This window comes from Montipora foliosa, chromosome 10 (assembly GCF_036669935.1).
Source record: "Montipora foliosa isolate CH-2021 chromosome 10, ASM3666993v2, whole genome shotgun sequence".
Classification (NCBI taxonomy): Eukaryota; Metazoa; Cnidaria; class Anthozoa; order Scleractinia; family Acroporidae; genus Montipora; species Montipora foliosa.
The window spans coordinates 30,383,728-30,396,233 of record NC_090878.1 but is presented as its reverse complement, the minus strand read 5'-3'; the positions used below and the strand labels follow the sequence as shown (position 1 = coordinate 30,396,233).

At 38.4% G+C, this 12,506-nt stretch overlaps 1 protein-coding gene across 2 annotated transcripts; it reads right to left on the bottom strand.

Moving 5' to 3' along the window:
* Positions 1-4,096: 4,096 nt before the first annotated feature.
* LOC137973499 (uncharacterized) lies at positions 4,097-12,506 on the bottom strand. Of its 2 annotated transcripts, none has more exons than XM_068820324.1 (5): positions 12,389-12,506; positions 11,848-12,061; positions 11,517-11,576; positions 8,882-8,941; positions 4,097-7,228 (listed from the first exon to the last, which is right to left on the bottom strand). In XM_068820324.1, the coding sequence occupies exons 2-5, from the start codon at positions 11,848-11,850 to the stop codon at positions 6,416-6,418; spliced, it is 936 nt and encodes a 311-aa protein (XP_068676425.1). In that variant the 5' UTR covers positions 11,851-12,061; positions 12,389-12,506; the 3' UTR covers positions 4,097-6,415. Both variants share the same exon structure in this region, with proteins under 2 accessions (XP_068676425.1, XP_068676426.1).

The window sequence follows — 12,506 nt, the reverse complement described above, 5'->3', positions numbered from 1 at the left end:
AGATATCAAGGTTGTTCCACTGAGCGCGTGTTCAAAAGATATTGAAAATCATCTCTCGTCATACTCGTTACTGGTCCCGTAAATGAGGTGGAACTAATATTGTGTCGAGCAGCAATTTTCAAAATGCCAGGCAATTTAGAAAGCATGACCGTATGTCCGCGCCAACGTGGAAAGCTGGGGATTGGATGGACAAGAGGAGCTACAGGATGCAGAATACCCCTTGATTTATCCAACCACGGATAAGGCCGCAATAAAACCTGGCCAAAAGGAGACGTCTAGCTGCTAAGAAATCAGTGCAAGTCAGTTCATCAACCTCGTATCTCGCTGACGGAGATGATCGTGACGACTTGCTGTCTGCAATGGCGGAACAAGAGCTTGAAGAGATGCGTCAGGAGGTAATCAATGAAATATCTATCCAGCACCCAATCACATTTCAATCATACAACATTTGCGAAATGGCCGTGACATCGAAGCTTTCAAAATTTCCGATAGCAATGTTAGAGAAGATTTGCAAGTACTTTGAACTTGACACTTCCACTATAAAACAGAAACGGAAGAAGCCATACGTTGACCTGTTGGATGCTTATGTAAAGTTGTGCACATGTTCCTAAAATTGAAAAATTGTACTTACAGGTTATATAATCTCATTGTTATAATACCGTATTTGTTCAATTATGTGCAGTGCTTTTTGTAAACCAAGTAAACACTTACAGGCCATTTCCGAAATATTAAATATTCAGCTTGATTTTGAGGCAGTGAGGACAATAGCAATAGAAACACGTTGGAATGAATGTGAAAATATTTACATATCATCCACTTTCCTTTGTCTTTGTCCTCACTGCCTCACTATCAATGTGAATTTTAATACATCGAAAAAGTCCTATTAAGAGGCGACGCATATTTAGTTTATCAAGACTTCTCACAGTTCTCAGTAAAAAGGAAGGCTTAACTAATTGTTGACAGTTTTGAAATAGAAAAAGTGTGAATTTGGAGCAAAATACACCGGCTTTCCGACGAGACCTGGCGTTTATTTTTAGGACAGCACCTAATGGAGTAAATACAGTATCAATTAGCCAATATCAAAATTACCATGTTACTCTTTGTTTGTCCCTCCAAATTTTGCATAAGCATTTTTCCAGTTTCTCTTGGGACCATTATAATTCCCAAGTGGAAATAAAAACAATCGCCCACTTTCGATATATTAAAACAAAAGGCATCATCTCGAGGCTCTGGGGAATAAACTCATACAAATCCTTATATTTATTCGCAAAATTGTGTTCAATGTTGTTGTGTTTCTTATCGTGATATTGGATTTCGATCCCTTGACGTCCGAATAGAATTGACTAGCAAGTTCCTGTGCGACTCTGGCTTTACTACAACCCGTTTGTAGTAAAGACAGACAACAACATGACATCAACACGAACAAACAAGAAAACGAGAACGTTGCGTGACTGCGTGACGATCATCGTGGACTGCGAATGTCTTTTTTCTTTTTTTTCCCCTCAAGAAGTAAACATTACAATAATGCTATTTAAAAGTGTGGAGCTCAGTGAGTCTTCAGTGTTTCTGGCAGTTGGCGTATATTTCATAAACTCCAATTTCAGCATTTTCGGAAATTATCTTTATTTCGAATAACAAACTCCGATTTTCTGAAAGACTAAGTCAGATGCTAGCAAAAAAAAAAAGTCCGATTTCGAGGAAAAAAACTGAGATATTCCTTAAGAACTTTCATACCTTCCGTAAGATCCTTAATGTTTTTGACTAATTTCCACCATAAATGAAGGAAAAATACCGAACATTCGGATATAACATTACAGGAGAGTAACGACAAAAATTGAAACACAAAAACTTTAGAAAAAAAGACACCCCGACCCCCGGGCGCCGGCCCCGCGTTTTGGCTACTACCCTTCTGGAGGGACAAACAAAGAACATTATGGTATTTTTGAGATTCATTTTCTCAGCAACATTTTATCAATCTTGTCGAAGCACTCATCCCACCATTTAGGTAAATTATTGCCTTAGATAATACGATGCCACCCTCACATGCTTTGTGTTTCCACCAAAGGAAAATAACAATTTTTTCACGAAACGCAAATTTTCCGACTTAAATTTTTGCTTACTAACATATTTATTGATGACATTATGTCAGTGAAAAGCTAAAAACAGGGACGACGGAGCATATTTTGTATTCGGGGGTGGCAGGGGGGGGGGGGGTGGGGTGGCCAACAAGCAAGCGCCTGAGACGCCAACTTGTAGGGGGTTCCGTGAAGGAAATTCTCCGCCAGAAAATTTTGAAATCTTGAAGCTCCGAATGCTCGGAAATGCTACTTTTTGCTTCTGTTAGTTTTCTCTCTTTATGCTTTATGAGTTTTGTTCCCCTCTATTTTTTCTTCATGGGCATCCCCCTGGCTCCGCCGTCCCTGAGAAAAAGGAGCACTTCGGTCTACCATTGGGTATCCTGTGGTTGTTGTGTTGACAAACTTTCGCCATGTTTATATTATGCTGTGGCCGTTTACATGTGTAGTTCCAAACATTCTTAAAGCTCCCACTTCTCACTAAAAAACAGGTATGGATTAAAATGGTATCATTTTACTTTCTGCACTTTATTTAAAGCGGTCTCATCTATTTTCATATCAAATCAAAGACGGATATCGGCCTGCTGTGTTTTGACCCGAAAGGTCACAAGAATGCATTTTAACGACATTTTCAGCGCTTGAGGCGTCACGCAAAAGTGATTGCCCAGAGATTTCTCTCCATCAGACGAAAGACCTTTGTTTCAACATTCGATGGCCGAAGTTTCAAAGGGTTTAAAGGTAGAGCACATTCTCTGTAAGATATTTCGTAAGACTCAGTTTATTATGAATTATGAAATTATTTGGAAACTATAGAATGACTTAAACTTGCACTCAAACTTAGCCAAACGATAATTAAGAGATTGCTCAGTTAGGATTAGGAGGAATATTTTATGAGGGATGCTTCAGTTGACCTCACAAGACCCTCAAAATGAAGAGACAAATCGCTTGTCCGAGCGGCATTTTCGGCGGTGTTCGGTAATTTGCATTTTTCTCCGAAATAAATCCGTAACAACCCAAACTAACTATACCATGCTTCTTGGTACACATTACACTTTCAAACTTGGAAGTATGAGCGAAATCGATTTTTCAAGGTTTGCCACGGAATTCAAAGGTTGCTTGATTTTTACGGACATTCACTCTTAATAGCCTCCGAGCTACACATCAGAATGCCTCTAAGGGCCTGTTTATATGGTCTCAAGTACCCGAGACAACCCTCCCCCCGAGATATTTTTCCACTCACTTGTGGTACTATGACGAAAATCGCATCTTTCCTATCGAAGCCATTTTGAAACATAAACAAGTAGTCTGCTTGAGAAGAAAAATGCTGTTTACGTTTTTCAAATATCTCTTCTCGTTCCAGAGATATTCGAGTTTTCAAAATATGCAAATTAGCCAAGTGATGACGTCATACACTCAACCAAATTTTGTTCAAATATGATGAAAAGAGATATCTCAGCCAATTTGTATCAGAAAACCTTTGGCGTTCCATTTTGATATTTGCTAACAGCACTTTATATGAATGATCCAGCTCACAGGGTTAAAAAAGGCATTTCCGCATTTCGGAAAAGTAGCGGAAAATCGAAATTTAACATTTCCGATACGTTTCCGCAGGGCGGATACAACGTGAAACGCGAAAGAGAAAAATGACCGTGTTCATACGCATTTCCGCAGCAATTCCGTTTGCTTAAACATACAGGATTCTTTACGTCGTTTCCGAAGACGGACTCACCCGGAAACGTACTATGCTTACGTTTTCAGTAACTGAATCAATGTTTTCTTTTCTTTCAAATTGAAATGCAGCTCGTTTCGTGACAAGATTCCCCGACTATAACTCTAGCATACTACTCCCACAGACGTGACTTCTAGTTTCACCTATAAGCTTTTGCTTGTTAAATTTTTACAAAGAAAAACCCCGACAAAACATTTCGGGATCTGGTTTATTTCGCAAAGGTTGTGTTTCAGTGCAACGCGCCTTACCGTGGCTACCCAACAAACTTTTACATTTGACAATTACGTGTAAATACGTCAACTCAACAACCCATGCAACGGCGATCAACTTACAACTCTGCGAACTCTGCAAGGGGGCGTGACTGTCAGTCAAATTCACACATCCTGATTGGCAAAAAATTTGTCAAAAAAACTTTGTCTGCTGGACACGGTAAGGCGCGTCGCACTGTAAAACAGAAGATAACCACTGTCTGAGTTGACAAAACATTTAACAAACTTTGGATTTATTGGAGCATTTAGATTTATCATTAGAGTTTAAATATATCGCAGTAAGTGACTCAAATGTATCTTCAAGTACCAAAACCAGTCTGATGGCAGAGTTAAAGCTATACATGGCCGTGAAACACTTCTTCTCTCTTTTGCTACCTCCCCGTTCTGAAACCTTTACGACAGTTTTCTTCATCCGCATGTTTTTATGTTAAATAAGCTTCAGCAAGCCTCTTAAAACTTGTACAGTCAATTCATATTGCCACATTAAAGTTTTAAAAATAAAAAAAATAATAAAACTTATGTGTCAAAAGAAGATCGTCTGGAGGAGAGGACACACAATGATAACATCAACGTTCTCGTGCTTCGTATTCATAGCAATGAATCGGGATTGGATTCTCTGCACTGGAATAAATGTTGCTGCACCGGGTTGTTTAAAAGCTTTGGCATAAAACACAGAGAGCGGGTTCCTAAATGACACGTTATTGGTATACTCTTTATACCACTGAACACAAGCAAAACAGTGCCGATACTGCTGTTCATCGATCTCAAAAGAATGCTCGAAATAATACTTTACTCGCCCCGGACTGCTTTGACCGAGAGTTATTTGGCCTTCACCACCAACCCAAGAAGCCATCACTCTTGCGTGCTTATAAAGGCGATTCTCCATTCCAGAGCTGAGGCGTTCCTCACCTATACAAAGGGATGAATACTTCCTAAAAGTGGAATTCAGATGCTCCGTAGAGAGTTCCAAAGAGGGATATGGCCTGGCATACGTGGTTCTTAACAGACCAATCTCATCGCTATCAAAGCAACAAAGGCGATACCGAGTAGGGAGTTGAATCTTCAATTGTTGCTTCGATCCGTCCAAGCAGTGCAATTTGGAATTAATGGACCGCCTACGACTTTTGACCACGACAAAGAACTGATCGCGGGGTGCTCCATTACACCATCACTATCGTTCGCGTGATGTATCTCGCTGCACAAGGGATGGAAGAATTCTTGAAAATCTGGAGGCATTGAATATTTCTTATCATCAAGGGCACTCATTGTCAAGAACCTTCTCATGAGCTGGACTTCTACCTCTCGGTTGTTAGTGTGGAAACTTCCTAATATGCCATTGTATCTCTCAAAACTAAACAACCAAAAGCCATACACACTTCCATAGTTCTCTACACATTCCTTTATATGGAGGTGAAGATGCATGTTTGGGGTGACGACCTCCTTACCATATAGCAATTCAACTTTCTTACAGAAATCTAACAGCTTTTGGTCAGCAATCAGGAGGTCTGTTCTCGAGATACTTGGCATACATGGGTGACGACAGGCTAATACAAAATTTTGCCAACAATTGACATGCTCTTCTTCTAAAATGCCTTCAACTGCATACAACGAGTAATATAATACCCAGTTCTTCCACTGAGACGCGGTAAATCCTCCATAATTCGAGCTTATATTTCCAGGAAGGCGTCCAAGATCAGAAGGGGCTTCCACTGTCTCAATGCGGTCCTGCACCTCTCGCAGTTTTTCCTTTGATAGAATGTCACTTTCACACCATATTTTAAACATTTTCTTCGCTGTTCCTAGAAACAGATTGTGCATGGGATCAATAACGCACATTGTAATACTGCCATAGTAAGGTAGCTTCAACAGACTGGTGTATCTTGTTCCAAGCATGGATTCCATTTTTTTTTCTCAGTTTTGGTTCTGCACTTTTCTACCTTCCTCGCGTTTTGTTGATGGAGACTGTCAGTTCGTCTTGGCCACGTGCTGCGATCAAACCCGCTGTAATCCTTTTTTTCACCAAAACCACCCGGGGAAAAACTTGTCGCAGTGTGAACAACCACGATTTCCACTATGGCCGACAAATCCACACAGTTTGCGTGCAGCTGGTATGTCTGCTGCACAACAAATCAGTGCAGCACGTATCTCCTCTCCTTGAACAGGTGCTTTTCTTGTTTTCACTTTAATACCACGCCATAGCACGGTCAACTCGTCAACTAATGGATCAAGAAAGGAGTTGAGTGATTGTGGCTCTTTTGAAAGGGCTGGTATGATTCCCACTATAATAACATTTTTCCGTTTGAATCTTTCAGAGCGAGGGAGATTCATGATGACCATGTAAATCACACCAACAGATACGTCTTTGCGACGTTTAATGGCTGAAACCAGTCAACATTAACCATCAGGCCAAAACTTCGTGGTAAAGAAAAAAATTCCCACTTATTCCGCTGATCAAAAGATTTCCAAACTTTTCCGTCATAAACATCGCCGTACCACTGCTCGTCCGTTTGCCGGTTGCGCCATTGTTCACAAGCTTGTTCGAAGTTTGGACGTTTCAAAAATATTTCAAGGGTATCGATCACACTCTTGTAACAGTACACTTTCAAAGGATAGTACTTAGGTGTTCCATTTTTTAAAATAACTTTCTTTACAAGCTGGCTATCGCAGACCTTCCTCCTCCTAGACCTAGGCAATCTTCTGGCCTGTACAATTTTGCACACTTGCATGGGACAAACAACGTATCGCTCAAAGCTGTCCCTATTTATTCCTAAAATCTTTCGAAAAGAATGCATAGTTGACGGTAAGAGACCCGCTACGGACAGAACAAACTCTGCGCCCGCTCGATTTTGAATAATCTCACCAATGCAGGTCAGGAAGGTTTTCAAAAATCTCACCAGCATAAGCACAGCATTGTCACTAATCAAATAACAGTATTGCCAAATGAGCAAAAAGCATAGTGCCCACATAACAATGGATTGCAGGCGACAAGGACGTTCTGCAGGGTCAGGTAACGGGTAGTCTTCTCCATCCACGTCAATAGCACCAGCTATATCCTCCAATTCTTCCACTTCATCGTCCATTTCGACATCGGAACAATCTGAATCATCACTCAGGCTTTCCTGTGAGTCGGAAACTTTTTCATCTAAAGAGGGCTCCTAGAATAAAATCAAGCAGAAACCATCAGGAACAAGTGTCGCCAAAATATTGATGATAGCAAGAATTGTTACAGTGTGCAATACTTTGCGAAATGATATACAAAAACAACTCAGTTTAATCTTCTTTTAGGTTCGTCTTAACAACAGCCTATGAACATACGTTAGCCTCACTCTCCATTCAGGTTGTAACTGTAGTAGAGTGCTACTATCACCCCTTTGCACGTGGGAGCGATTTTACCTCTTCTTTAGACTTTTTTTTTAAACTTTAACTGAACAGTGGGGCTCAGAATGTCTTGCCATGCATAATTCCGGGGCCCTATCTCACAAACATAACATTGAATGGCTGTCACAAGATAGAATGAAAAATTATGCAGTTGTTCTCCATTGGCCCACACATGTAGATTTACATGTACGTTTAAATGATTTCCACATGTGTCTTTGTATTTTCTCCACAGCTTAAAACTTCTGTAAAATTCACATTTTGAGGCTTATATCCAATTCTTAAAATGCACACGTATAACAATCTAATAATATAATATCTAATTTGGAGAACAAACACTTCACATTCTTTACAACAATGTTGAATTTTTAAATAGCTCTGTAATCTAAGCTTTCAGTGGAATTGGCCAGTAGATTTACATTCTGTCTTAGTGACAAGAGATATTTCCAAGAGATATTTCCATTTCCATGTTTTTCACAGCTCCCCCTTCAAGTTTTCTGATTATCTATTACGTGACCTAGCTGGAATGGGCTACTTAAGTCCATTTAGAGTAGGGTAACTAGGGCATAATTTATGGTGTTTATTAACATACTTTATTTACAGTAGATTGTAGCGAGTCTAACCGTTCACAAAGCAGCCAGGTGGACAATCAGACATAGTTTGATGCTACTACAGCTTAAAATAAATGCAACTTAACAAGTTACGATTTTTGATCACCTCTTAAGAAGACACAAGACAGGAGTGTCCTGTCTTATCCAGTCTCGAATTGTAACATTTTAAGTTGCAATCATTTTAAGCCGGAGTAGCGTCAAACCATGCCACATTTTTTTTTTTTACCTTGGTTTATAAATGCAAGACATTCAGAACATGAAATTTACTATTCAGCCTTCTCAAAATATTTTTGGGGAGCAGGCCATAAGGAAAGTGGAGACGGTTTGGTGCTAAAGGCACCCAAGCGAGTGCCCAAAGGACGCAAGCTCCTAGGGGGTTCTGGGGCCATGCTCCCTTAAGGAATTTTTTTAAATTTAGACATTCGCAGATGCAATTTAGTGCAATAGGGGGGGTTTAAAGTGACAAAATTTCACATATGGAATTGACACTTGCTTGGAGTCTGATAAGAAATACTGGAATGTTAGTTAAGTAAACACTTCATGTGCATGACGCAAAAAAATATTGCGGATGCGAATTTGTATGTCAAACAAACTTTTTTCAAGCTTTTATAATATCTCCAGTGAATTCATGTTCAAGCTAGAAATGTTTTGTGTCTGAAATTTTCTGACCGGAAGGAGACGATTAAGTTTTCTGAGGAAGTGGCTCATTGACCCGTCAACTGGCTGGTTTTGGGAAGGCTGCTATTACTATGGAATCACAGACTGATATCAGGACCACCCTTAGGGAGAACAACAGTATACTGTAAACATAAAACAACATACCTCATCTGATGGAAGTGTGTGATGGAAATTCAGAGGCTTCAGTACAGCAATGATCCATCTCTGTTTGAAAGATTAGAGAAGGAGCAAAAAATTCATGTGAGTACCCTGCTATGTACATTTGGAGTTAAATTCTAACTATGCTCTTCAAACATTCTTTTTTTTTTTTGGTTCAGAAGAAAGTGGAAGTATCACTACCCTAGAAATGGTAGTGACTACACCTGCCCCTGCTTGAAATAATAATAATAATAATAATAATAATAATAATAATAATTATGGATAACATTTTGGAAGAAAAAATTCACAAAGTGACGAAATGAAACACAAGCTAAGTTGAGAAAATACACATGATATCAGCAGCAACAGATAGTTTAAGGCATTTTTCATAACAGTCTTGTACACACATGTAAACAGATAAGAACACAGTCATGAGACACATGTACTTTTAAAACCTGAAAACATCTCACTAAATGGCAGTGTTGAACACTAACGAGGGCAAGTAAAACAACACTAAGACTTGCCCGATCGGGCAATCAGAATTTTTGTTTGACTAATATTTTGTGAAACGATTTGATTGGCAACGAAGAAAGTGACTAGTAATATGACGTAGTCACGGCAAACACAATCAAAAAATAGCAATGTCACATTTCTTTGCTGTCACTTATTTTTCTGTTGAAAGATTTAAATTAATTATTGGTACAAACCTCAAAACAGATTGCAAGGAGGAACATCTTCAAAAAGAATGTTACAATGGAACCCAGTTTTCGCACGGCCAAATGCGCTATGATACTTTGATATCGAACAAGCACACAAGAAAATTGTACTTTTTGTAATGCAATTTCAAACAGCTTTGAAAGGTTTAAAGAACATACTATTGGACAAATGGCATTTTAATTCAAAACCAGCCTAATCTCAAAGAGATATTCAAGAAATCTCCCTTGATCTCTTACAGAAAAGGAAAATTAGCACTCAAAGATATGCTTGTCAGAGCGAAACTGTGAAGGCTAGTAGAACACAATGGACACACAGCAGGAGTCGCATTGGTCTGTCAAACCCATTTTACACATATGTTACACAAAAATGACATTTTTACAAGCCTCCTTTGCATTTTAATGTTCAACAGGTCTTTAGAAGGTGGGCAACCAAAAAATCAGAACTGGTTGCTTAAAGGGCAAATTAGTGAAAAAGTAAGTGTCGAACACTGAATGGATTACTTAAGGTAGTACCAAATCACAAAAAATAAATAAATAATACAAGAAAATATTAACCGTAGTTGGTCAAGTAACACAGTATGACATCCTTACTTACGTAATTACAGAATACAGATACATGTATATATATGACTGGATTCACAAAAAGCTACCCATTAATGCTGGGACAATAATATGGCAACTTAACACCTTCAGATGCAGAGCAAAGTTCTTGCTTTTCGCAGCTATGATTTCAACTAGGGTCAAACTCTTCCCCAGCCTCAACAATGCCACTTCTAGAGTCCACTCATGTCTAATGGCTGACTATATTTTACTGGTCCTTGCATGGGGGACCCCCATGGGACCCCAAGGGTCAAGCTAAGATATTTTCTGACTTGCACTAATTATAAGTCCTATGTAAGAGATTGGTTCTGGGTCATTTCAAAGTTGTAGGCGTTCGATTTAACCCAAACAGTGTCACATAAATGCTGACTATGATTGGCAAAGTCAAAAGCCAACTCACTAAAATCTAACTCAGGCTATTCATTCCCCCCCCCCCCCCCCCCTCCCCCAAACTAACTTTGGTTTTCTCTTATAAGTGCAAAATAACAACTAGATAATAGCTTAGAGCCTCTAGATTTTATACAGGCATCTCTTAATGCAGCCGTTTTCAAGCGAAAATCTAAGCAGCCACTTTTTTCAAAACTCAGTCAGATATATGTAATAGAGTAACAGAGTATGATATGTCTAGGAACAATTTTTTCTTATTCCTTTTGTAAAATAATTAGCACATCACAACAGCAATATTTTAGAAAAAAAAAATTAGAGCGACTTTTAATAAGTGAAGATCAGTTTATATTAAAATTACAAGCCACGTCTACCGAAGCCTTTTCAAAGTCAACACTACTTTCACTGGTTAAAAAGAAGAATAAAAGCTGAAAGCAAAGGAACTTGTTCAGGCATAATGGCGTCCTGAAAATTTTTTTCAGATTTTGAAGCAAACAAAATCACTGATGACGTAGGTTGTGTGTGTATGTTGATATATAATGCATGTGCATGACGTAGTATAAATGCATTGTGGAGTCATAATGAACTCGGTTTGACTAATCACAGTGCCTTTTTAAACATGGCCATTTTATAATAGTTAATAAAAAAAACTATCTGCATGAATGGCTAACCAATCCAAAACATTCTAGAAGCAATGGTAGCCACTGCAACACATTTCACATTGTCTTTAAATGAATAAAGAAATGTGGCACAAAGCTGTTGTTGTTGTTGAGAAAATGAATGAAACTTACATGTAAGCACCAGCTTGAAAATTTGTAAAGTGTACAGTAAATGTAGCATGTGTAAACTAATGTAACTATTTGTCAATGAATAAAAAATGCAGTTCAACAATATATACTAAATGCTATCATCGCAAAAGCATTTCATGACTGCTGTCTTACCATCTTTTGCACCATAAAAAGAGACATCCTCCTGAATAGTAGATGGAAATTCAGATTCATCTGTCATAAATAATAAGAAAACAACAACAACAAAAATTACCGACAAATGAGACATGTAGGAACGAGGGGCGAGCATTCATTTTACATCGTTTTCATCCTATTAATTCTAGCAAAGAGAAGTCTAAGATAAACAACTGTAAAGGCAAACTTTCGCATTGTTCCATGCACATTTTGAAGTTAGTATACTCAGGGGCACTGTTGTAAAAATCATCATATCAGAGGGAACCTTGAACTAATGTTACAAACTAAAGTTGAACAACATTGCACCCACCATCACTTGAGCTTGATTCCACCACAGAAGGGATGATTAAGTCTTCCATGACAGTCCATTTCATGGTTACAGCATTATAAAATTGACGTTTGTGTTCGTGATATTGCCTTTTAGATAAAACTTTTTGGCAATGCCCACACTGTATTCTATATCCTCTCTCAGCGGAATTCTTCTTGCTTCTTTTCCTTGTATACATGCCGGTGCACTAAGCAATCTGAAATCGGCAACAATGAGAAGTTAACGTATGTCCCGTGAGAACCAAACAGAACAAAGGAATCCAGTAATCGTATAATGAAGTATATATTTTATTTTGATTTTATTCGATCTGAAATTAAAACCATACAATTTACGATGAAATAAGAGAAAAAATCACGCAAAATAAAAGAGCAATACAATGAACAAAGAAGAAAAATAAGCCCATCCTAAATTAGCGAGCAGACCATGCGGTTGGTAAATCACCTCTTTGTTCTAAATGAAAACGACTTAAGCATACTAAATATTAAACCCTTTAATAACAAAACAGCGAGAAAAATGCACTTACTTCGAGTTATCCTGAATAACCCTAATATTTCTGCCAACTTATCACTGTAAGCTGAATAATACTAGTCAAAAGGCCTATTGGCTATTGATAACTGTAACTAATCAATAAGACATTCTTA